Below are 25,747 nucleotides of genomic sequence, written 5' to 3'. Positions count from 1 at the left end.
GCATTTTCCAAAAGCGGAAATGAATGCAAGAGGGAGAAAGACAGACAGAGCAGGAGAGACGCCCAGAGAAAGTGAGAGAGAGTGAGATGCAGGGAGACACACAGCCGATAGACACAGAGAGTGTGATTGAATGAACGGGACAGATAAAACGACTGAAGAGCAAGAGTGAGAGAAAGAGTGAGAGTGAGGGAGAAAGAGTGAGGGAGAAAGAGAAAGAGAGTGGGAGAGAGGCACAGAGAAAGTCAGAGAGAGTGAGACGCATGGAGACCCAGCAGATATAGCTAGTGTGATTGTGTGAGAGTGTGTGAGGGATGGAGTGATGGAGACAGGGGGAGAGAGGAGCATGAGAGAGAAAGAGGAGAAGAGAGAAAGAAAAAGGAGGAAGGGGAAGAGAGAAGAGAAAGAGTGAGACAGGCAGCCGATATAGATCGTGTTGTTGAGTGCATGAGACGGATAAACAAAGAGCAAAAGTGACGGAGGGATCGAGGGCGACAGGGGGAGAGAGGAGAGAGAGCGTTGGGGGGGGGGGGGGGGGGGGGGGGTCCATACTTCTCGTCTGAGATCCTCATGACGGGGGAGTCCAGACACAGCGTGAACAGCCCCTGCTCTATGGCCCGCACAGAGTCCTTGTTCACCTTATCTGAGGCACAGAGACACCGCAGTGTCGTCAGCGTACAGACGCACCGTACAGACAGAGAGGCAGTAACACACATACAGACAGAGAGGCAGTAACACGCATACAGACGCACCGTACAGACAGAGAGGCAGTAACACACATACAGACACACAGTACAGAGACGCACCGTACAGACAGAGAGGCAGTAACACGCATACAGACGCACCGTACAGACAGAGAGGCAGTAACACACATACAGACGCACCGTACAGACAGAGAGGCAGCAACACACATACAGACACACAGTACAGACACACATACAGTCGCACCGTACAGACAGAGAGGCAGTAACACACATACAGACGCACATAGAGATACAGAGGCAGTAACACACATACAGACACACAAAGAGATACAGAGGCAGTAACACACATACAGACACACAGAGAGATACAGAGGCAGTAACACACAAACAGACACACATAGAGATACAGAGGCAGTAACACACATACAGACACACATAGAGATACAGAGGCAGTAACACACATACAGACACACATAGAGATACAGAGGCAGTAACACACATACAGACACACATAGAGATACAGCGGCAGGAACACACATACAGACACACAAAGAGATACAGAGGCAGTAACACAGTACAGACACACATATAGACAGACATACAGACACACAGTACAGACACACATACAGACACACAGTACAGACAGAGGCAGTAACAGACATACAGACACACAGAGATACAGAGGCAGTAACACACAGTACAGACACACAGACACACATATAGACAGACATACAGACACACAGGCAGTAACAGTAACACACATACAGTCACACACGCAGTCACACACTGCAAACAGAGGCAGTAACACACATACAGACACTCCCAGAGACACACAGTGCAGACACAGAGGCAGCAACACACACACACACACACACACAGACACACACGCACACACACCTCTGAGCAGCCTCTTGTAGGCCTGGCCCCAGGTGCGGCGGTGCTCGCTGGTCAGCAGGCCCATGGGCTCCTTGTCCGTCTTCCAGGACGCGGCGCGGATCCGGAGCAGCTGCCCGTGGATCTGGCTCTCCGTCATACGGGAGCCGTCGCTGTTGTACACCTCCAGCTGGAAGAACTGGAGCGGAGAGGGGGGGGGGGGAGGGAGGGGGGGGCAGAGGCAGGGAGGGGGGGAGTCAGGGGGAGGGAGGGGTGAGGAAGGGAGGGAGGGAGGGGAGGGGGTGAGATAGGGGAGGGGGGAAAGGGAGGGAGGGAAAGGGGTGAAGGAGGGAGAGAGGTGAGGCAAGAGGGGGAGGGAGGGAGAGAGGTGAGGTAAGAGGGGGAGGGAGGGAGGCGGAGATTACGAAGGGAGTTGAGGGAGTTGAGGAGGAGAGGGGGAGATAAGGAAGGAAGCGAGGGAAGGCGCGGTGGTAAAGAACCAAAGAAGATAGGAGACGAGGATATGAGGGAGGGAGGACATAAGAGAGGAAATCAGGACGTTAATCAGTGGCAGAGGGATGCATTCAGTCAGTGATTGTGTCAGCCAGCGGAGCCCGAGACATATAATCAGTCCAGGGAGGCCTGGACCCGATGCCGTCTGGGGAGCGTGTGCTCCGACGGCGGCTGTAAACCCGTCATGTTCTCCGCTCCAGCGAGAAGCTGCTCGCTGACAGCAGTGAGACGTGTTCTGAGCGTTCGCTCCGAGGCTTCATGACACAGCGTTTCTGAATCACAACCAGCCACTCCCAAAGCAGCAGAGTCGGCTGCCAGCATGAACACATCCTCTGCAAGGCCTGAGCTCACTGACTGAGATAAGTCAGCAAGCAAGTCCGATTGGATCATCACTGTCAATACATTTATTTTAATAAATTATATATTTTTATAAATATATTTTTTATATGCTTAGATAAAAAAAAAAAGGACTCTTTCAATAATAGCTATATTTTCTATATTTCTGAACATTTTCCAAATAAATGAAAATTTCAAAATACCGGTAGTTAGTATTTGGAAAATTCTAACTATTTTACTATTTGTGAGATTAAATTAAACCGGAAACAGCGTATAAAACAAAATAAAACAAAAACATTTAAAGACTAAAAGTTTCTAAATTGGGGACTCAAAATGTCTGCCGAAAGACTGCTGGAAAACTTAACAGAAGAAAGAAAATAGAAGAAAAAGTAAACCAACTGTCACATTCCAAAAGGTGGCGGGGGCCCCACCTGGTAGTTCCTGACCACAGTGATGTGTGTGGGGGAGCGGCGGGACAGTGCATGATGGGAGATGTAGTCATGCTTGGGCCCGGGGATCCGACAGCTGGAGAAGAGGAGTGGGAAGAGCTGCGTGCACAGAGGCTCCCCCCTCATGTACTCAACAGGAAGTTGGCCGCTGGGCGGACAGGAAGTAAGGTCAAACTTACAAAGTACCTTATCACCGTTATTTATCATGAAGGAAGCATAGATTTCACCTTATATTCATTTTAAGGGAACAAAGTACACCTTTACATTTAGGGCATTTATCAGACGCTTTTATCCAAAGCGACTTACAATAAGTACATTTTTCAGAAGAAAGAAAAATAACAATATGGTCGGTACAGTAAGGATGTTGATAGAAACAAGCGCCGAGCACTAACAATCGCTGGGTTAACCCAGTATGTATTAAATAAAGTCTGTTTTCATTGTTGACACATATCACAGGTTTCAGATAACCCTCTATAAAGATAACTTTATTTAGAAGTGTGTAAAGAGATTAGAGCTGGGAATTTCAAATGCTCACGTCTCCATCCTGTGTCTAACGTTATCTCTGTGTGTGCGTGCGTGCGTGTGCGTGTGTGTGTGTGCATGCGAGCGTGCGTGCGTGACGCAGTTCGATGTCAGAGCAGACGATAAGAAGTATTTCGTCCTTAAACTCCCCGATAAGCAGAGCTCCGTACTTACGTGTTGACTTTGGCTCTGAAATCCAACACTGCTGCGATCAGTTTGGAGGCAAACCTGGAGGAAAACACAGAAAAAACACTTTCACTAAACATTTACATTTTACATTTAGCTCGACGGTAGCAGCAAAGGTGAGGTGTTTTGATCAGGGACAACCTGACACAGCTAGGAGGAGCCGGGGATCCAACTAGCAACCTTCCGGTTCCGAGTCAACACCCTCTACCTCCTGAGCTTCACCGACCCCCCCAACATAACTGATATGTACGGTCACTGTTTGCACCAACACTAACACAAAATGACTAACATGTACTTCAGACCCGTTATGACTTTTGTTGGAGCTACTCAAGTTTTGAGTCAATGTTTTGAGCCTCCTCAGCCTCATTTAAGTAAGAGGCTCTGGATGAAGCTTCAGCTAACGGACTAAGGGAACAGACAAGCTAGCTGTCACTCACACCGGCTAGCTGTCACTCACACCAGTTGGCTGTCACTCACAACAGTTGGCTGACACTCACAACAGTTGGCTGTCACTCACACCAGTTGGCTGTCACTCACACAAGTCGGCTGTCACTCACACAAGTCGGCTGTCACTCACAACAGCTGGCTGTCACTCACAGCAGCTCTGGATAAAGCGTCCGATAACAGACTCAGGGAACAGACCAGCAAGCTGTCACTCACACCAGCTAGCTGTCACTCACACCAGCTAGCTGTCACTCACACCAGCTAGCTGTCACTCACACCTGGCTGTCACTCACACCTAGCTGTCACTCACAGCAGCTGGCCCCTCCAGTCGCAGTGGTCCCGCTGGGGGAGGGAGATGGCCGGGTTGGAGTGGACCGGGAGGGGCTGCCTGCTCTCCAGGTAGGCATGCTGGACCCACCAGTCGGAGAGCTACACACACACACACACACACACACACACACGATAAGCACGCATACAGACAGACACCCATTTTTGCCGTAAAGAAAGTGTAAACATAAAAAGTACATTAAAGGAATCCTGGTAGGTTCGCTTCAACAAAATACTAGCAGCTTAGCTGTCATTCAATCACAACACAAGTCGCTCATGCAAGTGACACAATCAACACAACAAGCGTGCTCCCTGCTTTAAAAACACAGGTCTGTGCGTGTCACTTCAGTGTGTGTTTTTACCCAGTTGTTACTGGTTCTGGCGCGCCGCAGCAGCCCGTCTTGGAGCCGCGGGCCCAGGCCTCCGCTCTGGCCGAACTTCAGCACCTTGTTCTGGGTGTGCTGGAACTCGTCGGGCGGCAGCAGCGGCTCCAGCGCCCGCAGGTACTCACGGAGCGTCTGGTCCAACGGCGGCACTGGCTGGGGGGGCACGGCCGAGGACATCGCCCGCCCCGCCGCCACCTGACGGTCGATGCAAAGGCTATTGTTCACTCGGTGATTGTGTGTGGATGATTGCATCTATTCTTTGAGAGGATGTATTGTTTTGGTATTGTCTAGGGTGTTGTTTGTTCAGTAATCCAACGTTGATATATAGACAATGCGGAACCTGGGAAGTCAATCAGCTGGATGACTTTGACATAAGACAGCCCGTGGGTTTTACAATGGTTTGGATAGTTGTATACACAGTAGAGAGTTTTAGAGACACCGTGTGTGTGAGTGAGTGTGTCCGGCATAGCTTTTGAGTTTCTTTAAGGTCAAGGACAGAGGGTTTCAAAAATAGGAAGTGAGCAAGTTCAAGAAATATGACATCGTGTGATTGGCATGCGAGTGTGTGAGCGTGCCACTCACCCTAGACCTCACAACGCTGCACAGCCACGGCTCCACTTTCCTCAGAATCATTCTGGTTCTCTGTTAGTCCGAGGGATTAGAGTTGCATTTGAAGTGAGAAAAAAAGCGTCTGCTGCCGTCAATACGGTAACGGTGAGGCGTGTCTGCAGGTATCAAGACAGCCAACTGCTGGTTCCAGAAAAACAACCCGATCTCATTCTATATAGAGGTGAAAGTGGCGTCGATTCGATGGTTACGGCAAAGCCAACTACCATATTATCTTCAAAGTTTTGCAGCTTTGGTATCTGTGGATAAACCCGCAGACCAGGGCTAAACACGCCCGCACACGTGTCGAGGTGAACTTGTTGTTTCCGTGGTAAACAGCCACTGAAGCTGCAGTGCATACACTTCGTCGGCCGCCAGGGGTCGCTGTGGAGCGGGTTCACCTCCATGGCCCCTGCAGGCCCTACACGTACGCACTGAAACCCTGTAGGCCACTGCACTTCCATGCGCTGGATGCATGCAACAATAAAAGAAAACATGATTCATACTTCACAGATTTTTTTATATATATATCTTTTTTTATTTCCCTCTTGAAGCCAGCTTCTCCAACCATAAAATAAAATTGAATGAAATGCTGATCAACTTTAATAATTCACCCTTTCTCTTTCACCAAAATGAAACAATAATTTACAAAAACAACAAAACACAAATCGACTCCAAGTCCGATACGATCGACAGTAGAATACAATTCTGTAGCAAACTGCATGTGTTCACACAAAAGTCCCTTTCACACATACTTTTTTTGCAGCAGGACAATAAATGAAATATACGCATAATAAAACGTGTTTACCATTTTTTTTAACCATGTTTGCTGAATGTACTAGCTAACTGAGACGGAGCCGTCGATCCACGCGATTCACTTAGAACAGTTAAGGCTCAACGAAGCCCCTTAAAGAGTGTTCTAACCACTAGGTGGCGCAAACACTCTAACAGAAAAACAAAAAGGACAAAAAGGCTTCAAACAAGAACATTTGAACATTTCTCATGGATATAGCATCTGTTTGGGAACCCCCATCAGGCACATAAAAAACTTTTATGAGGCTGAGGCAATACTGAGCTGTCGTTTGAGGGTTCAGTAAATATAGATAAAATATCGAACTATCAAATTAACATAGGCTCCTTCAGTTAAAGCTGAGGTAGGCAATTGGGGAAACCAGGCAGAGTATTCCAGATTTTGAAAGTATCCAATCCAATTCGATTGGAAAGCCTGCGAAAGCCACAGATACCATATTCTTAACTTTCTTTTTGTTCGATCATTTGATTGATTGATTGCTGTCGCGATGTAAAGAGAATTTCAAACAAAGCCTCGAAAAAAAAACAGCCTACCCCAGCTGTAACAAGGGGGTTTGGAAGCCAAACGCAATAAAACACTGCTTTGCATAGACAAGTGATCCTCGCCCAGTACCTAAAGCTGAGTGCCAGAAACTAAACACAACTCTCTTCATAACAATCTTTAGGACATAACAAACGTGGACATGGGATTTGATTTGTTCCTTGAACACAATAAAACTAGATTTTCTTCCGTGAAACCTACTCTTTGCATTTCAACTCCACATTGACCCTCATGCAAGAACATTCCTGGTGACCCTGAACCTGGACATATTTCACATCCGTGCGTCGCATTCTATGGACCATTTGACCAATCGCAGCTCAAGAGTTCATGGTCCATTCCTATTGGGCAGAGCATGACGATGACCTCATGATGTGGCGGGGGGCGTGTCTTCTACCCAGGGCCAGACTCATCTGGAGACAGATGAGGAGGGGGAAGAGGAGAGGAGGAAGGAGAGGAGGAGGAGGAGGAAGGAGAGGAGAGGATGAGGGGAGGAAGGAGAGGAGGAGGAAGGGGAGGAGAAGGAGTAGGAGGAGGAGGAGGAGGGGGGAGAGAAGCAGGTGTTGAGTGTCTTCTATTTTACTCTTGCATGTCAGTCATCACATGTCACACCGAGTGTTTTCTATCCTAATCACATGTCATTCATCACATGTCAGTCATCACATGTCACACCGAGTGTTTTCTATCCTAATCACATGTCATTCATCACATGTCACTCATCACATGTCACTCATCACATGTCACATGTCACTCATCAAATGTCACATGTTTCTCATCACATGTCACTCATCACATGTCACTCATCACATGTCACTCATCACATTACACTTATCACTCATCACCCTCACATGTCACTCTCACATGTCACTCATCACATGTCACTCATCACATGTCACATGTCACTCATCAAATGTCACATGTTTCTCATCACATGTCACTCATCACATTACACTTATCACTCATCACCCTCACATGTCACTCATCACATGTCACTCATCACATTACACTTATCACTCATCACCCTCACATGTCACTCATCACATGTCACTCATCACACGTCACTCATGATGTCACCCGGGTGTCATCTAAGAAGCGGGCGTCACTGACCCACTTTCAGAACCCGGGTCGCCGTGGTCTCCGGACCCCTCAGGCCCCCCTCGTCCTCCTCCTCCTCCTCCTCCTCCTCCTCGTACCAGCCCCCCTCCTCCTTCTCCGGGGGGGTGAGGTCCTCGGGGTCGGGGGGTTGGAGGCGGGCGGCGGCCATCATGGAGGACTCTGAGGGGTACTCACACACCTGCTCCAGCTGGGCCTCGGAGAAACACACCTTCACCTGCAGGGAGGAGGGTGGAGAGGGGGGGGGGTAGGAGAGGGAGGGGGAGAGGGGGAAGGGGAGGAGAGGGGATGGAGAGGGGGGAGAGGATGAAAGGGAGGAGAGGGGGAAGGGGAGAAGAGGGGTGAGAGGGGATGGAGAGGGGGGAGAGGGGGGGGGAGAGGGGGAAGGGGAGAAGAGGGGTGAGAGGGGGGAGAGGGGGAAGGGGAGGAGGAGAGGGGGGAGAGGAGGAAGGGGAGGTGGGGGGAGAGGGGGGGGGGAGAGAGGAGAAGGGAGGGCAAGTGGGAGATGAGAGAGGTGAGAGGGAGGGGTGAGGAGAGGAGAGAAGGAAGGAGGAGGGGAGAGAGAAGGGGAACCCGAAACAAAGCTGATGCATTAATAAGGAAACTGCAAGTATAGCCTTCTTAGAGCTGTTCCTCTATGAACACAAAAAGACTACTAAGATACATCCCATAATATGCTCTGCACACTTCATTCTGTTCAGAGCCTTTCTGCAGGGAGTCAAGGTGTTCTGCTGTGCTCTCGTACACCCTACCAGTTCCTGGGAGTGTTGACTAGACGCCCACACCCACATCTCCTCATGGACCAATCAGCTCACAGCTCTAGACGCTTAACCGGAAGTAGCAGATCTCGGCGTCTGTCTCCTGAGAGCGTGTGTTAGTGTATGTGTGTGTGTGGGTGTGTGTGTGTGGGTGGTTGGCGGGGGGGGCATGCACTGAATTAACACTGTACTTCATGAACCATACGGGTTACAGGAGTAGAACACACTGAACCTAGTAGTAAACACACGCTTAGAGGCTGGGATTAAATGGGTGTTAAATTGGACACACTCGCACACACACACACACACACACACACACACACACACACACACACACACACACACACACACACACACACACACACACACACACACACACACACACACACACACACACACACACACACACACACACACTCGTGAGACTCTCACTTCAAATGCATGCACACACACACACACACATACACTCACCCCTGGTCTTAAAGAAGGCTGATAGTTGGTGGAGTAATCCTGATTAACCTGAACTCATAGCGGGCGAGAGACATATTGAGAGAGAGAGAGCGAGAGCGAGAGCGAGAGAGAGAGAGAGAGATAAAGAGAGAGTTCAGGGTTCAGAGAGACTCTATATAGCCTCCCCCATTCCTTGTATGTCGTACGTCCTGGCACTTAAAAGCACTACTTAGCATTGTGTGGCATCTTATCCTAGCCCTCTTTGTGGTGTACAGGGAATGGGTTAACCTAGTGATGGTTGGGGCCCACAGCTATGAAGTAGAGCAGCGTGACCTCACTGGACGTCATGGAAGGGCCTCATGGGAGGGCAACAGGCGGTCAGAGGAGCAGAACAATACTACTGCAGTAGACAGACATTCAGACAGACAGACAGACAGACAGACAGACAGGCTGAGAGACAGACACACAGACAGACAGACAGACAGACAGACAGACAGACAGACAGACACTCAGACAGACAGGCTGAGAGACAGACAGACAGACAGACAGACAGACAGACAGACAGACAGACAGACAGACAGACAGACAGACAGAAAAAGACAGATAGGCTGACAGATAGGTAGACAGACAGTCAGACAGACCCACAGAGTATCATGCATCTCTGGAAGCAAAAGCAAAGGATTATCTATTGATTTTGAGTCTCGATACGAGATTGAGCATACCAAACGCCCCGAGCAGACAAATTAAGTTCTGCTGCTCTGTGGTGGATTCTCTGTCCAGCGGCCGAGGTCGAAGAACAACGAGACTTCCTGCTCCTGGTGCTTCAGCCTCAAGTGTTCATTCTGTCCGCTGTTTACGGAAGTTGGAGCCAGCAAGAGGAAGTGAAGAGAAACTAGAATGCTGTTACCCTCGTTCAGACACTACTGGTAGTGGTGGTTTAAACAAATGAGCCCTAGTTCATAAAGTCTACTGGTAGTGGTGGTTTAACTGGCTGAGTCCCAGTTCATTTAGTATTCTGGTAGTGGTGGTCAGTTTAAATCTTCCTCATAACTCTTACTTCTCTGTCTTCGTGTTAATGAGAGTATAATCAGCATAATTAATTAGTAAATAATGTCGTTTATTGTTCTATTTATTCTGAGCGCCTACAGAGGGCCGTTGGTCTCCAGTCAGAACCGGTTCAGAACCAACGGGTCAGACCAGAGGGTCCGACCACGCTGCCAGGAATCCAGTCCCACGGACCAGGGGAAGAGAGAGAGAGAGAGAGAGAGAGAGAGAGAGAGAGAGAGAGAGAGAGAGAGAGAGAGAGAGAGAGAGAGAGAGAGAGAGAGAGAGAGAGAGAGAGAGAGAGAGAGAGAGAGAGTGAGTGAGTGAGTGAGAGAGAGTACATCAGAGAAGGGGGGAGAGGGGGAGGGAGATGGGGAGAGGAAGCGAGAGAGAGAGAGGGGGAAGGAGGGAGAATGAGGGAGAGAGAGTGGGGAGGGAGAGAGAGACAGAGAGAGAGCGAGCAAGAGGGGGGGAGGGAGAGAGAGTCAGAAGGAGAGAGATTGAGAAACAGAGAGAGAGAGAGAGAGAGAGCCAGAGAGGCCAGGAGGACACAAAGAAGGCTTGTCTGCAGGCAGAAAGAAGAGCTGACTGAGCTAAAAAATGACAGAACTCGTTAAAGAGAACGAGATGAATGGATAGAGAGACACAGAGAGATAGATATAGAGATAGTCAAATAGAGCTGGATAGAGAGACACAGAGATAGATACATAGAGATAGAAAAATAGAGCTGGATGTAGGGATACAGAGATAGATACATATATATATTAAAATATATATACAGATCCATAGATAGATATAGAGATATAAATATAGGTAGAGATATAAATAGAGATAGCTATATATATACACAGATCGATATATCCCTATATCTATCTATATCTATCTATAGATATAGATATGAATAGAGATAGAGATAGAGATAGCTATAGAGATAGCTAGGTTGCTATGATATAATGCAATACTAGAAAGCCGTGCATAGGATATGTATATCTTTTGGGCCAGGACTTGTTTAAACCACTATTGTGACCCAACCAAACCTGTGGGAATCTAACCCCTCACCCTGGCCGCGTTAGTACCAAGCTCTACCAGGTGGGCTAAAAGAGGCCGTCACTCCAACCACCACCTACTCCAGTGGCGATCGTTAAAGGGGACCTATTATGCTTTTCGACTTTTACGACCTATAAACGTTGTTATAATGATTGATAGTCATGTTTAACCATACACAAAAAACGATGTAGATTTTCGGGAAACTCTTCCTCTCATCTGGGCGCTTTCAGCCTTCTCTGTCGACGCTCGGTTTCGTCCTTCTACGCCCCCTCACCCCCCCTCCTGCCAACCCAACTCCGTTGTGATTGGTTACCGTCCTTGAAGCGCGCGCGCGGGCAGATTTGACCAGGCATATGGGGGCGCGGCAGGAGTGCCTCTACGGAGATGATTTCCCGGAAATGTGAACAAGTGAATCGCAAACGTTGTCCCGAGTGTTTAGCGCTCTGCACAGCCACCCCAGACTGTCAGCAGGGAACACGTCGAAATGCATGTACGTCATTATTTGACACTTTAGTATGGTTAAACATGACTATCAATCATTATAACAACGTTTATAGGTCATAAAAGTCGAAAAAGCATAATACTGTAGGTCCCCTTTAAACTTGCCCTGAAGACGGGGACATCAGCAGGCGTTCGGCGTGCTCCCAGCCGACAGCGTGGCCGTCTCCTGATAGGTCAGTGTTGTGCCCTGTACGTGTGAAGGAATCAACCTGTCGTGCTCACTAAGGCGCTAACAGGCTTAGCCTGAGGCCGCGTGCGGAGTCGCCACCTCCCCATCGACAAGGATGTTCTCCGGATTGGAGGGGATTCGGCCTGCAGGGATACACGCTGGGAGAGACCAGCCTGAATAAGACCAGCCTGTATAGCGGCCTGCTTGTCTCTCCACACAGAGGGTCTACGCTGTGGGGTCGTAGTGGCCTGCTGGTCTCTCAACACACTGTGGGGTCATAATGGCCTGCTGGTCTCTCAACACACTGTGGGGTCATAATGGCCTGCTGGTCTCTCCACACACTGTGGGGTCATAGTGGCCTGCTGGTCTCTCCAGACACTGTGGGGTCATAGTGGCCTGCTGGTCTCTTTACACACTGTGCGGTCATAGCGGCCTGCTGGTCTCTCCACACACCTTGGGAACATAGTGGCCGGCTGGTCTCTCCACACACTGTGGGATCATAGTGGCCTGCTGGTCTCTCCACAGACTGTGCGGTCATAGTGGCCTGCTGGTCTCTCCACACACTGTGCGGTCATAGTGGCCTGCTGGTCTCTCCACACACTGTGCGTCATAGTGGCCTGCTGGTCTCTCCACACAGAGAGACAGGAGGTGTTGTTCTGCTTGTGCTCATTGATCTTCTTCTTTTCATATCATTCTATGAACATAAATCCGCCCATATCTTCAGATGGTTCTCACCTGCCCACGCTGCCCTCAGGGATCAACACTTTTTGAATATCTTACAGATCTCTTATCTTGTTTGGGCGTTCAAATCTCAGCCTTGAAACACAAATCCACCACACGACTGATTTGCAGCGCTATCTAATTTTTCTTCAGGGTTAAAGGTTGAACAGTTGCATTCATCTCAGTGTTGTGCTTCACCAAACCCCAGCGACCACACTTCCAACACTAAACACTTCAAACCAACACTGGCCGCTGCCTTTAACCAGGCCCGGAGGTACAAACCGCCCGGTTACTGCGAAACATCAAACACTCAAGAGACATGAAACACGAAGGCCTACTCACTCTTTTGGCGGTGTCCCTGTTCTTTGAGAGACAGGACCTCTCCAGGTTCTGGTATCCACCGATCACCTCGATCTCCTCCACCCTGGGGAACCTCTTCTTCTTCGGTTCCACCTTGGGGGGCGCCAGGTCGTTGGACGTTTGAGTCTGGACCGGGGTGGTCGCTGTGGTCGTCACCTCGGCTGCTCCTCCTCCTCCTCCTCCTCCTCCTCCTCCGTCTGCAGTGGGTCTCCTGGGGCAGATGGTGATGGTGGTGGCGCCCCGGTTCCCCTGGCCCCTGGACGAGCTCCTGACGGAGAACAGGGTGGTGGAGGGGCTGGAGGAGGAGGTGGAGGTGGAGGAGGAGGTGGAGGAGGAGGTGGTGGAGGAGGAGGTGGAGGAGGAGGTGGAGGAGGTGGAGGAGCAGGGCGGGCAGGGGGAGGTGCTGGGGGACTGGGCCGGGGAGCAGAGAACCGGGGAGGAGAACGGGGTGGGGCCGGACTCGGACGCCCTCGCAGCCCCCTCGGGCGACGGGCTCCTGAGGAGGGCGTCCGGGGCCCTGGTGGTGGGGGTCCCGTGCTGGGTGGAGGGGCTGGACTGGGCCGGTCCCTGGTGGTTGGAGGGGGAGCCCGCTCGCTGGGACCAGGCGGGCAGTCGGGGCGTGGGGGACGAGGTGCCCTGGTCCCTCCGACACGCCATCCAGTCCCTGGGTTCATGGACTCTCGGGGGGCCCACCGCCTCCGCCGGCTCCTTCAGCTGGAACTTCTCCAGGCGCCGCTGCAGCGACGGCGCCCCGGGCACCACGTCCCCGGGGGGGCGGGGCTTGAGGTCCCCCTGGGACCCCCCACCACCACCGCCCCGGAGCTGTGTGAGCAGCGCCGGGGGCAGGTGGGGGGTCACCCTGAGCAGCTCCACCGACGACGCTCCCGGCGACCGGGAACACCCGGCGGTCCGGGTGGCGCTCACCGCCTTCACGTTGTAGATCCGGCTCATCTCGCCCGGGGCGTTGAGGCACGGCGGCGGGGAGGGGCTAAGACCCTCCGAGGAGTAGTCCGGCGAGGCGGAACCGGCTTCCTGTCTCTGCGCCTCCTCCTCTCGCGCCTCCTTCTCCTCCTCTTCTTCTTCTTGTCGCTCCCCGCCGCCGCCCTCGTGCGCTCGGTGCCAGCCGACGTGCCTGCTCAGCTCCTCCTCGACATGCCGCAGCAGGTCCACCCCGTCTCCGTCGTCGTCGTCGTAGTAACCGTCTCCGTCGTGGTCGACGGACGAGGACCGCAGGGCTCCGGGGCGAGGTTCAGAGGGAGGCTCCGCTGCTGCAGCGACCGGGACTTCCTCGTCTGCGACGGCTGCGCGGAATGAACCCGAAACAGGAAGCTGTGGGCTTTTTTTAAACGCGCACACTTCCTGCATGACGTCAGCGGAGGCCTGCGTTCCGAGGACTTCCTGCTTGTCGGAGCGGTCCTCGGCCTGAGCCGCGGGCGCTTCTGGTTCCTCGTCGCGTTCGGCTCCCCCGGCCTCATAGCGGACACCGCTGGGGGTCTGGCCGCTGCCAGTGGTCTCCGCTCCGTCCCCGGACCTTGTGTCCTGCAGGGTCTCGCTCCCGGTGGTTTTTCCTGGCCTCTCCCTCTCCATCTCCCCTTCTCCTTCCAGATCCAGATCCAGATCCAGATCAATGGCTCCCTCCCTCTCCCTCTCGATCCGCTTCTCCCGCTCTCTCTGTCGGATCTTCTCTCGCAGGGATTCCACGCGACTCAAGGGCTTCCCCACCCGCCAGCTGTCCCTCCTCTCCACCGCCTCGCCCCGGTGGTCGTCACGACCGCCGCCGCCCCCGTCCATGCCTCCACCAACACTGCCCCGATCAGCACCCCCACCACCACCACCACCAACGCTACCGACGCTACCACAACAGTCCCGACAACCACCCCCAACCCCGTCCATGCCTCCACCCACGCTACCCCCAACCCCGCCAACCCGGCCCCCCTCCTGGCCCTCGTCCCCGGGGAAGCTCCTCCTCCTCTTCTCCGCGGGGTCCTCCGCCGCCACGTAGAAGACGGTGCGGGGGATCTGGATCTCCAGGAGCCCGCGGGGGGGGGTCCCCACCGCCGCCGCCACCGGCAGCGCGGGCCGACACCCCTCGCCGCGGCCGTCGCGGTAGAGGTGGGCGTCGGCCCCTCGCTCGTTCACCTCCGACGCACCCCCACCTCCCTGGACGGCCCGGGCCACCGCCGCCCTCCCCTCCAGCCGCAGAGGGACCCTCCGGGCAAAGGCGATGCCCTCCGTGTTCCGGACCGGGACCACCGTGAATCCCTTGTCTCCTTCCACGTCGTCCGCCGCCTCCAGGCTCCTCCGGTCCGCCGGGGGCGCCGCCTTTTCGGTGGTCCTGCGTGCAGCAGATCGGACCCCCTCCGCCGCCGCCTTTCCACCCCTGCCGGCGTCCGGAACGCCGCACACCTCGAGGTCATCTCCGCGGTTCCCCTGCGGTTCCTTGACCCTTAGAGACCCCTCGACCGCCTTCTTATCGTCGCCGTGGCGCCCGTCACCGTTGACGCCGTTGTCCTTGGTGATCGCGGCTCGGTCCGAGAAGCTGAAGGAACGTTTCGGAACGCCGCGGAGCGCCGAGTTCTTCCCGTTCACCTCCCGCGTCCGGGCCTCCTCCTCCTCGTCCTCGCTGTTGCCGTCGGACGCCGCCTCCTTGCCCTGGAGGATCCTCACGAAGCTCTCGGAGCTCTTGGAGCGGCCGGGGAGGTGGTGGTGGTGCTCGCCGAAGCGGCTCAGCAGCTGGCTGACCCGGTGCCCGCGCTCCCCCGCCGCAGCGTCCAGACGCAGCGGCGCCCCCTCCGCCCGGCCGGCCTCTCGGCTCTGGTCCCTCCTGGGATCTCTTCCTCCGCCTCGTCTGCCGCCGCCCCGTCTCCCCTCCCTCCCGTCCCTCCTCTTGCTCTCCCCGTCCTCCCCCCCCTTCGCTCCGAGGGCGGAGGCGAGGAGGTGGAGGCTCCGCTCCGGGCTGGACGAGGGTTTGATGATCAGGACCTCGGAGGCTCGGATCTCCGTCACGCTCCCGCCTCCGGCCAAGAGCTCCCTGAGGTCCATCCTCACTCCTCCTCCTCCTCCTCCTCCTCCTCCAGCTCCACCTCCTCCTCGTCTCTCCTGCTCCTCCGGCCCCTCCCCCTCCCACTCCCTCCACCTGGCTCGGCTCTGGAAGGCGTTCTGGTTCTCCTGCTCGATGATGATGATGTTCTCCGCCCGGAAGGTCCGGAGGCTCGGCGCCCAGGGGGCCGCCTCCTGCTCCCTCCTCTCCCTCTCCTCCTCTCTCCTCCCTCTCGTCTGCTCCTTCTCCTCCCTCCCCGTCCTGCACCTCTCCACCTGCCTCTCCCTCTCCTTCACCGGGCCTCCTCCGTCCCCCCGGCTCCTCTCCCTTCCCCCTCCTCCTCCTTCCTCGTTCGTTTCCTCCCTCTCTCGCTCCTTTCCTCCCCTTCCTTCATGCCTCTCAGAGTTGCGTTCCTTTTCTCCTCCTCCTCCTCCTCTCCCTGCCGGCCCTTCCTGACCTCTGACCCCGGGCTTCTCCCTCTCCCCCTCCCCCCCCGCTGCCGCCTCCCCCTCCCTCCCCCCCCGCCACCCCCCGCTCTGCGTGCGGACAAACGGGTTCTCGTGCACCGGGACGATGGTCTCCATGGAGACGCGGTCGTGGAGGAGCTTGTCGGCCCGCTGGGGGGCGGGGTCTGGCCGCTGGGGGGCGGGGTCAGGGCTGAGCGAGCGCTCACTCCCCGGCGGGACCCCCGCGGAGCTCTCGCTGTCACTCAGCACCTCCCCGTCGCCGCCCTTCTCCTCCTGCTTGGCCCGCCTCCTCTGGAGGATGCTCCTCTTCCAGGCCGGCATGCTGGCCAGCTTCTCCTCCTCCTCCTTCTCCCGGCGCTCCCGCTCCTCCTCCTCCCTCCTCTTCCTCTCCAGCAGCAGCTGCTTCCACTCGGGCAGCGAGGATACGGACATGATGAAGACGCTGCCTCCTCTTCTTCCTCCTCCTCCTCCTGCTCCTCCTCCTCCTCCTCCACGGAGCTGCAAGAAACCCCCTCATTTATAATGCAAAATAAGTATCTGCTACTTTTCAAGTCAACATGCTCTCACCCACATTAAAAAGTAAGATTCATGCTCTAATCACCTGGAGCCACGCTGGGGAAGGATTATCATGTTTTTATAATCATAGCAGCAACAACATATCATCAGCCGGGTAAAACCAACCTGTCTGACGACTCTCTCAGCGCAGCTCATAACGGTAACACTCCATCCAGGATAAAGTTTACAGTCCTGTAGTTGCTCAGTGTTCAGACTCAAGCCCTTGCCTGTCTAACGCAATACTTGTTCAGTACTTTTCTCAACTAATTAAGAAGAACACATTGAATCGCTCGACATCAGAGCAGGGCTGAATTACAATCACTGTACCATCAGGTATAAAGAGTCAAGGGTATAGGTGGATATTTTGTTCTGATACAAATCACAACTCCTTGGCCTTTGCTATTTGGAACCATGGAAGCGAACGAATCCGTTATAACTATTGAAGTATTGATGCATTCGTTTCACAATAAAATGGATTTGTGTTCAGGAACTGAACTCACCGCGGTTCTTTAGCGGTCGGGATTTTTCTGAACCGGCGTGGACTTCAAAACCAGCATCGCTCCTTCAACAAGGAGCAGATCCGCTCCTCCGTGCCTCTGTGCGTGATGCTCCGAAATGCTCAAATTGTACAGAAAATCGTCTTAAAAAATAACAATACAAAAATTTACGAACTCCAGGGACTGTTCAAAAGCTTTTATTTTACAACCTAAATAAAATCCACCGCACATGAGTAGAAAGACGGTTCTCTGCGGTCGTGGCTGTTGGATGGTAATCCGATAATGCCATTAAAGCGCCGTTGGAGGAGTTTAGTGGCACACGCCAGATTGTGGGACCCCAGCAGAGACGCTTAAAGCCCGCAAGACTGGCCGTCTGACACCGCCCCTCCTCCTCCTCCTCCTCCTCCTCCTCCTCCAGGGGGAACCAATTAGTGTGGGGTGGGGAGGAGGTGGAGGGCTGGAGAGGAAGAGCAGGTAGAAGGGGGAGGTCTGCGTCCGAGGCTTACCCCAGTCAGCCTATAGAGGGGTAGCTGTCTTTCACTGGGGATTTAAAGTTCAGGATGCATGCCAAGCGGCTTAAACACTCACGGAGCTGACGCTTAACCGTGTTGACACTGGAGAGCGCTTTTGAGTTCACTAGTTTGAGTTTAGACTGACAAGTGTCATGGAGATAGCTCAGGATGATTTAATGGGATTACGACAAGACATCAATGGACTTTAAAAAAGCAAAGAAACAACTTCTTATTGATCGATTAAAGCAGAAGATAGGCCTAGTACATCTGCATATTCATTAAGTGGTAACGAGTTGAAAAAGTGTTTACAAAATACAGTGTAGATACAAAATATATAGATGTGAGTGATCCATTATTGGCCTTTAAAAAATACTTTTTCGTAAAAATATAAGATCTAGTAACATCGACGTTGACATTTAGCTCGAAGAGTATTTTGCATTTCATATGGCAACTTCCAAATTGGCCATTGTCAGATCTATAGCCTATTAACAGACCTGCTCATAAATTATGGCTTCTTCCTATAGAGAAATGTTGGCTCCTTGACCATAGCCGTCATCCTATAATTTTAACAGCATCTGAGAGGATCAGTGGTATAACAGTTCGTCCTTGATTTACGGTACAAATAAAACGTTATACGTTTTTTTGTGGAAATCTCCTCGACCCTCAACTGCCCAAAACCTTTTATTCATCCATTCATTCGGCCTTGCGGTCGCCCCCGTCCTCAGTGTCGCCACCTGGTGGCGAGGCGAAGACTTGCAGCTTCTTGTTGAATTGCGCGGCGAGGTAGGCCAGGTCCTGCTTGTCGAGGGAGTGCGCCAGGGCGAGGTAGGCCGTCAGACTCCCTGCCAGGAGGAGCCGGTCGAGGGGGAGAGCCGGGAGGAGCCACAGCACCACCCCCAGCTCCAGACACACAGGGTGACGGAGGTGGGAGAAGAGCCTCTGGGCACGGGGCGACTTGTGGGACATGGGGTCCCCGAGACCGAGCAGGTCATAGTACACCTGGAGAGGGAGGGGGGGAGAGAGAGGAGAGAGAAAGACAGAGAGAGACAGAGAGAGACAGAGACAGAGACAGAGAGAGAGAGTCACACAGACAGACAGACAGACAGACAGAGAGACAGAGAGACAGACAGACAGAGAGACAGACAGATAGACAGACAGACAGACAGACAGACAGACAGAGTGCTAGATTAATGTAAGGTTACTCTATTAGCCAATATAAGAGTCGAGATCTAAATCGAAGCAGGTCTACGATACAAACAATGGCTGGAACCTTTATCTTATCTTCACCAACTGTTTTCTTAAGCTCTGCGGTTCCCCCCAGTGTAAACGTCGACTCTTTTACAACAGTAGTTCTGGACGGACTCCAGGTGAGCTGATGTTTACTTTAGAAGGGCGTCAGTCGAGAGTGAAAGAAATAGCTCATGATCGACGACTGTTGCTAAACAAGTGGCTTATATCAGTTCACTTAAAAAGCAAAGAAACAACTGTTTAATTGATAGCAAACACTAGAAAAATAACGTATCAGTTAACCTTAAAACTGTATTTAAAAAATTAAAAGAAAAGAACTTAGCATTGTGTTGCATCTTATCCTAGCAATCTTTGTTGTACGGGGAATGGGTTGACCTGGCGATTGTTAGTGCTGGGCACCTGGTTCTATGAACCTTCGTACTGTACCAACTGTGATACATTGTTGTTTCTCTTCTTCTGACAAATCTACTTATCTTAAGTCACTTTTGATAAAAGCGTCAGCTAAATGCCCTAAATGTAAATGAGAATATAGCTGTGTTTACATGCATGAGTCATGTGGTTTGGTGTGGTTCTGAGCGTCAGGCTACCTGCTTGAGGCCCAGCAGCTCTGGGTAGTCGAAGATGAGCAGGATGCTACACATGATAGCCCAACAGAGGAAGTGAAGCGCGAAGCAGAGCACAGGAAACCACACATTCCAGGGTGCGTGGCGCACAGACCACAGACAGGGGGCGCTGTGCACCGGCTGCCAGAACTTCATCAGGATCTGACCGTTAAGAGGGCGGGGATGAAAAGGGACTTGATTAGTTTGGGTTTCCAAGTAAAAAACAAAAAATATTTAAACTATTATTTATTTATACACATATTATAAATAAATATGTGTTTTAAAATATTACTTCATTTAAAATACATCAAAATATCTCTAGAAGTGAATGAATAATGATGGCTTTGGAAATAATAGCAAACAAGGTAATTCGGTACCAATCCAGTCTGTTCGTATCCGAACCTTTAAGAGACCTGCCAAAATACAGTAATTTTCTTCGACAAGAAAAGCACCATTAAGGCCTTAAAACAGATCTATCTCATAAATCCGCAATATCCGCCGAGACCAACAGGCGGCCCAAAACAGTCTCTCGAGTCGCAGGTTGGGAATCATCACGTTACCTGCAGCGCGACAGCGGTGGAGCAGCAGTAGGCAGCCCGACTCAGCACCCCCAGGCCTGCCTGGTAGACCTGTTTCACCGGGGCCCAGGCCAGCAGGCTGTGCTGGGCGACGAAGAGCGCCAGCAGCCCCGCGTCAAGCGCCAGTGCCCCGAGCACCGCTCCGTCGCTCAGAGCCTCCGTCCAGGCTACCTTGTCTCCAGGGACGACGGACAACGAACATAATGATTATTATGTTAGTACGTTAACTGGCTGTGTACATAATCCTGTCAAAATAGCGAAGCATCCGTGTTCAGTGCACCCAAGTTCCTCAGCAACTCCTCCTCTTAGTAATAAAAAGATTTGCGCCCAACGTGGGGCTCGAACCCACGACCCTGAGATTAAGAGTCTCATGCTCTACCGACTGAGCTAGCCGGGCCGCTGGGAGCACCCACACGCTGTACCATTTAATAAGTTGCCCAACTTCGACTAGCAGTTTTGGGTTAATTAGTTAATGCTTGTGATTAACTTTCATTCTATTTTCATTCATTCATTCATTCATTCCAATGCTCCAAGGCATCGCATCACCCAACCCCGGTTAATCAACACATGTGTTATGCACCCTCCTGGTTCCACATAGGCATTGAGCACTGTAAATTAACTCAGAGTAAAGTTAACATCCCCTAACATGACTCCTAACATCAATCTCTAATCTCAACGACCACTTGTCCACTGCGCTGTATCTCTGTATCAAAGACGCGGAAGATGAGCCACCGGGAGGGTGTCGGGTTACCTTGGCAGATGGGGCTATCTCCGGTGATGTTCTGGTAAATCGCCCGAAATGAGATAAAACGCACGAAGTCTGCTCCCGTGATGAAGACGAAGGCGAAGTTGAGGAGCGCGAGGACGCACAGGGCCGAGCCACGCGCGGTCACGGACGGAGACATTTTAAAACCCTTTAAAGTTAAACCCTAAAGTTCACTTGGCAGCCCTGCCAGACCGTCCAAAAAAGTTTCTTCCGGGAGATGTTTGCGGTGCGGGACTCAAATTAAACACTTGGTGTCGCTGCCAAAGTTTCCTCCAGTTCGGTTTCTCAGGACGTGTGAGCATGTGTGTGTGTGTTTGTATTTATATAATGTATCTCTATCTCTAAAGATAGAGCATTATCTGAGAGAGAGAGAGAGAGAGAGAGAGAGAGAGAGAGAGAGAGAGAGAGAGAGAGAGAGAGAGAGAGAGAGAGAGAGAGAGAGAGAGAATCAATCACCGACAAGAGATATATTAATTAATAAATGCATTCATATACATACAATTTATATATATTAATGTCTTGTAAAAATATTTATTATATATATATATTAATTAATTATAAATAAATAATATAGATGAATAATTAATAATTCAACAAATAACAAACAAATGCCTAACAGATCTTGTCAAACGTGATTAACTTGGCGGTCGTAGCACTCCACATGGTAACTTCGGTCCGATATTACTATTCTAGTCGTTTCTTTGGACCCCTTGGAAAAACAAAGGCATTATTTATTATTTATTTAAAAATATAATAATACATTTTATTTATAAATTACATATCATCAGGACCCTGCTGGACGGACACGTCTTTCAGATTAGTCTAAATATTCAGAACAATGTTCTGATAAGGAATATCCCTCGTTTGTTTAATCCTGCAGACAGTTCCCCCCTCTCACCTGTAGGGGGCAGATGGGCTCCAGGCAGGCGGCACACCGGGCAGCCCAGCGCCTGAGGCCGGAGGTTTGTAAAGAAACGAACAGCATAGTTCAAATCATTAATAATGTCCATTTTGATAGTCTGCTCTAATCAAATCTTCATGCGTCTGCTGCTACTTCTAACCATCATCAGCGTCATCTTCATCATAGTATGGTAGACAGTAGGTTGTCATGGTAACAATGTATCCTAGACGCCTGTATAGACAGTAGGTTGACCCGGTAACAGAGTATCATAGGACTACTGTATACAGCAGGTTGTCATGGTAACCATGTATCCAATACAATGTTACCATGACGGCAGGTTGCCATGGTAACAGAGTATCCCAGACGCCTGTTGGACAGCAGGTTGTCACGCTAACAGGGTATCACGGGACTACTGTAGACAGCAGGTTGCCACGGTGACAGAGCCGTGAGGGCCCCCCTACCTGTGGTAGTCCCTGAGGCAGTAGGGCTGGCCGTCGGGGCCCACGGTGAACGGGAGGCCCTCCAGGGCCCGTCGGCAGGTGGGACAGCGGAAGCAGGAGGGGTGGTAGGACCGGCCCCTCGCCTGAAGGACCTGGACCGGGCGGGGGGGAGGGGGGGGGAGCTGTTACCGGGACGACCAACATGGCCGCAGCCGCAGACCCAAGCGCCCCCTTGAGCCACAACACCAGGGCAGTGGGCGGGACGCATGACAGGAACGAACACGCACAAAAACACACACACACACACACACACACACACACACACACACACACACACACACACACACAGACAGGCGGACACACTAACACACACACACACACACACACACTACTCACCGTATCGGGGATGGAGAGGCCACACCCCGCGCAGACCTCGGGCGTCGGCTGAACCACGGAGCGCTGGGGATCAGAGCAGACAGACCCCGCCCGTTGGCATGGTGACCGCTGGCTAAAGGGCCACTATAACTCCGGCAGGTGTGAACACACCTAGTGACATCACAAGTGGGCAATTCCAGCCAATCTGGATGAACACTTGTGATGTCACAAATTATTTTTTATTTTTTTTTAAATGGCTTCTAACTTCTACTAACCAACTTCTAACTTCTTACACCAAATGGTAAAATAGGGTTCATTCAAAACAAAACGTTCACATGGTTAGACAAATGTATGAAGGTTATATAGTATGTTGTACATCACTTGGTAGTGTAGCTGTTACCAAGAAGTCCTTGTCACAGTAGATCCTCCCAGACACCAGGTAAAAGGGCTCACCGGTCAATCCCCTGCCTAGATACTCAAAACAAAGACAACATCAGTCCTAGATGGAGCATATTCACCCCATTTCCCATAATGCCACAGGGCTTAACATATTCACTACATTAGCAGTTGTCAAAGTGGGGTATGTGGATCGATGTGTGGGGGGGAATAGCACCAACCGTCCTGTGGGTGAATGAAGTCTCAGTACCAAAATAAATGTTACAGGCCAGTGTAAAAACTCCCCTCCCCTTCCTCTGATCTATGTCGGTAACTCACACACTGAAAGATACACACATCTAGCTTTCTCTCGTTGATTAACTTTGCCATCACAACACAGAGGTTGTGTCAAAAAGTGTTTTTCCTCTTAGTCACCAACGTCAATTGTATTTGTATAGCCCTAAATCACAGATAACTCACAGGTACAGTCTTAAAGGGCTTAACAGGCCATATATTTGGACAGAACCCTACTCCAGAATCCTCGAAAATATTGGGTGGGACAAACTCATTCACAGCATAGCATGTTCTCATTCACTACGTTTCCCATAATGCCACAGGGTTGACAACATTCCCTCAGCATCGCGTCGTTCTCTCCGTGACTCACCACATTCAGTGCATGTGAAACATGCACTGTGAAACAGCTTTCCCAGGGCCTGGCACGCGCTCCCAGCATGCACTGCTTCCCGGCATCTCCCACAGCTTCCTGTGTACACAGTAGGAACAAACAGATATAATCACAGAGCGACGTAATTAAGCCTTATCACCGACTCATCCCCTTAGTCGTCATGGCAATGGCGTGAACCCCCTCGGCCAAGCAATCTTTACAAAGCCGAGCACAAATCCAACTGTGTATCAAATGGACTTCAAGAAGATGCAATAAACAAATGAGTTGACTGGATATTTTTATTTTTTAATTATATGTCTCATTTCCGAATAAGCTTAAGGTTTCAGTTTGAAACTCTTCAAACTCTTCAAAATATAAGTACCATGGATTGCAGGGTTAAAGAAGTTTAAAACTAAAAAGAAAAAAACGTTTTATTTTGAAACTCAACTTACCAATGTAAAGACCGGCGTTGGTGTTCATATCCTGGGGTCCCGTGTTTCTGTCTCTCTGGATGTCTGACTGTCTCTCTGGGTGTCAGCCTGTCGGTATGTGTGTGACTTTCTCTCTGGTTGACTGTGTCTGCCTCTGGTTGTCTGACTGTCTCTCCGGGTGTCTGACTGCCTCTCTGGGCGTCAGCCTGTCTTTCTGTGTGTCTGACTGTCTCTCTGGGTGGATATGACTGTCTCCCTCGATGTCTGACTGTCTCTCTAGGCGGGTGGGTGACTGTCTCTCTGGGTGTATAACTGTGTCTTTGGACGTGTGAGGGTCTCTCTGGGTGACTCATTGAATGCCGGCCCCAGACAGCTGTAAGGGAGATGGGGTCGGTGGCGGGGAGCAGTTGGCTTCTGGTTATTACAGACGACAGCTGAGCCGGGTCTCTGCCGCAGCGGGGCTGGACCTCGTCCAGAATTATAGCACACCGTAGATGGTGTGAGTGCGAAAACTGATTTTTGCAATGCTAATTTGCAGCGGTATAGGCCAACAGAAATGACCGTTGTCAAAACTTCCAAAATAGACAGCTTTTCTGAATCTCAATACTTGAGATTCAGAGAAGTTCATCTTTAACAATAAAGTAAGGGCAATCTAACAAAAGCTTATGGACTCAAACCAATCCAAACTCTTCATGTTCTCGCTCTGTGCTTCCCCCGTGTGGACATGTATATGACCTGCACATTATTTTATAACAACCTGCTCCAGTATAATTTTCCTGTTCGTTCCCCATCGCTCTAATCGAAACTCAGCGGTCAGGAGAGGACGAAACAAAGTTTCCAACGGGGAAGTCCCCTCTCTCTCCCGAGCCTTGCAGTGGGTCTCGCACCACAATAGAGAGATCACACCTGGCCCGGACATCTAATACTGAGGTGGAAAAACGAGTTTGGTCGAAAAACACCGAGTGGATCTACCAGTAAACAACCGCGCGTGCACACACGGGCATGTGCGTGCGCGTGCCCCGGGGCGCTGCGTGGCGCTCAGGAATGCGTCTTGCCGACATGTGCGGGCACGAGTGATTCCCAGATATTTGCACACACATTTGAAAACCAACAAAAATACAAAGGCATTCGTTGCCTAATAACGTGTCATCACTTCCCTCGTCCCCGATACGGGATCAAGTGCGTCACGAATTACCCCACTTTCGTCCAGTTTTCGCTCACCATTTCGTACAAAGTATAGCGAACATTGACGGGAACGAGGCGAATGTCTGCGCTTCATTTGTTGTGGATAAAGCATCTTGCTGCAACTGCAAGCCACGGGTGATTTGCAACTGAACTGTCCTCCATTTGCATACAGCATACCCCTCCCTCTGCAGAGTGCTTCACGGAGCGCTGGTCTCCGACTCCTTCCCCAAGCACCATTTGTCACTTTTTAGGAAGCAT

The 25,747-nt window shown here is 51.5% G+C and overlaps 4 protein-coding genes and 1 non-coding gene across 5 annotated transcripts in view; all 5 read right to left on the bottom strand.

The window, feature by feature from the left end:
* cratb (carnitine O-acetyltransferase b) overlaps positions 1 to 5,708 on the bottom strand; it is a 13,099-nt gene extending 7,391 nt beyond the window's left edge. The window contains exons 1-7 of the mRNA XM_030347455.1: positions 5,320 to 5,708; positions 4,714 to 4,932; positions 4,335 to 4,453; positions 3,569 to 3,622; positions 2,855 to 3,020; positions 1,599 to 1,773; positions 550 to 640 (exon numbers count right to left, since the gene is read on the bottom strand). Of these exons, the coding sequence (XP_030203315.1) occupies positions 550 to 640; positions 1,599 to 1,773; positions 2,855 to 3,020; positions 3,569 to 3,622; positions 4,335 to 4,453; positions 4,714 to 4,932; positions 5,320 to 5,370 (875 nt within the window). The 5' untranslated portion in view covers positions 5,371 to 5,708. The remainder of the gene's footprint in view (positions 1 to 549; positions 641 to 1,598; positions 1,774 to 2,854; positions 3,021 to 3,568; positions 3,623 to 4,334; positions 4,454 to 4,713; positions 4,933 to 5,319) is intronic.
* A 134-nt stretch (positions 5,709 to 5,842) lies between these two features.
* ppp1r18 (protein phosphatase 1, regulatory subunit 18) lies at positions 5,843 to 16,945 on the bottom strand. Its single transcript, XM_030347698.1, has 4 exons — positions 16,411 to 16,945; positions 12,836 to 16,233; positions 7,803 to 8,021; positions 5,843 to 7,104 (listed from the first exon to the last, which is right to left on the bottom strand). The coding sequence occupies exons 1-4, from the start codon at positions 16,790 to 16,792 to the stop codon at positions 7,033 to 7,035; spliced, it is 4,071 nt and encodes a 1,356-aa protein (XP_030203558.1). The 5' UTR covers positions 16,793 to 16,945; the 3' UTR covers positions 5,843 to 7,032.
* A 648-nt stretch (positions 16,946 to 17,593) lies between these two features.
* Positions 17,594 to 21,438, bottom strand: nrm (nurim). The gene is made up of 4 exons (XM_030347464.1): positions 21,104 to 21,438; positions 20,335 to 20,528; positions 19,760 to 19,936; positions 17,594 to 18,923 (listed from the first exon to the last, which is right to left on the bottom strand). The coding sequence occupies exons 1-4, from the start codon at positions 21,255 to 21,257 to the stop codon at positions 18,618 to 18,620; spliced, it is 831 nt and encodes a 276-aa protein (XP_030203324.1). The 5' UTR covers positions 21,258 to 21,438; the 3' UTR covers positions 17,594 to 18,617.
* On the bottom strand, positions 20,677 to 20,749 carry trnak-cuu (transfer RNA lysine (anticodon CUU)). Its single transcript has one exon. It is a non-coding gene; the product is annotated as a tRNA-Lys (tRNA).
* A 184-nt stretch (positions 21,439 to 21,622) lies between the features above and the next one.
* limd1b (LIM domains containing 1b) lies at positions 21,623 to 25,674 on the bottom strand. Its single transcript, XM_030347472.1, has 7 exons — positions 24,326 to 25,674; positions 23,874 to 23,972; positions 23,235 to 23,302; positions 22,856 to 22,918; positions 22,481 to 22,611; positions 22,017 to 22,068; positions 21,623 to 21,827 (listed from the first exon to the last, which is right to left on the bottom strand). Exons 1-7 carry the CDS (start codon positions 24,351 to 24,353, stop codon positions 21,744 to 21,746), a joined length of 525 nt encoding a protein of 174 aa, XP_030203332.1. The 5' UTR covers positions 24,354 to 25,674; the 3' UTR covers positions 21,623 to 21,743.
* Between the last annotated feature and the right edge of the window lie 73 nt (positions 25,675 to 25,747).

Source organism: Gadus morhua, chromosome 22, assembly GCF_902167405.1.
Source record: "Gadus morhua chromosome 22, gadMor3.0, whole genome shotgun sequence".
Taxonomy (NCBI): Eukaryota; Metazoa; Chordata; class Actinopteri; order Gadiformes; family Gadidae; genus Gadus; species Gadus morhua.
This window is presented reverse-complemented; position numbering and strand designations above follow the sequence as displayed.

Excerpts from the sequence above, each read along its gene's own strand:
- ppp1r18 (XM_030347698.1), bottom strand. The coding sequence starts at position 16,792 with ATGTCCGTATCCTCGCTGCCCGAGTGGAAGCAGCTGCTGCTGGAGAGG. Across the intron at positions 16,234-16,410 it reads GAGCGGGGGGTGGCGGGGGG|GAGGAGGGGGAAGGGAGAGG; the intron begins GGAGGGAGGGGG and ends ACGAGGAAGGAG. Across the intron at positions 8,022-12,835 it reads ACAGGGACACCGCCAAAAGA|GTGAAGGTGTGTTTCTCCGA; the intron begins GTGAGTAGGCCT and ends TCCTCCCTGCAG.
- nrm (XM_030347464.1), bottom strand. The coding sequence starts at position 21,257 with ATGTCTCCGTCCGTGACCGCGCGTGGCTCGGCCCTGTGCGTCCTCGCG. Across the intron at positions 20,529-21,103 it reads AGATAGCCCCATCTGCCAAG|ACAAGGTAGCCTGGACGGAG; the intron begins GTAACCCGACAC and ends TCGTCCCTGGAG. Across the intron at positions 18,924-19,759 it reads AGCTGCTGGGCCTCAAGCAG|GTGTACTATGACCTGCTCGG; the intron begins GTAGCCTGACGC and ends CTCCCTCTCCAG.
- limd1b (XM_030347472.1), bottom strand. The coding sequence starts at position 24,353 with ATGAACACCAACGCCGGTCTTTACATTG. Across the intron at positions 22,612-22,855 it reads GCCTCTCCATCCCCGATACG|GTCCTTCAGGCGAGGGGCCG; the intron begins GTGAGTAGTGTG and ends CGCCCGGTCCAG. Across the intron at positions 21,828-22,016 it reads AGCCCATCTGCCCCCTACAG|GGGTCCAAAGAAACGACTAG; the intron begins GTGAGAGGGGGG and ends TGTTTTTCCAAG.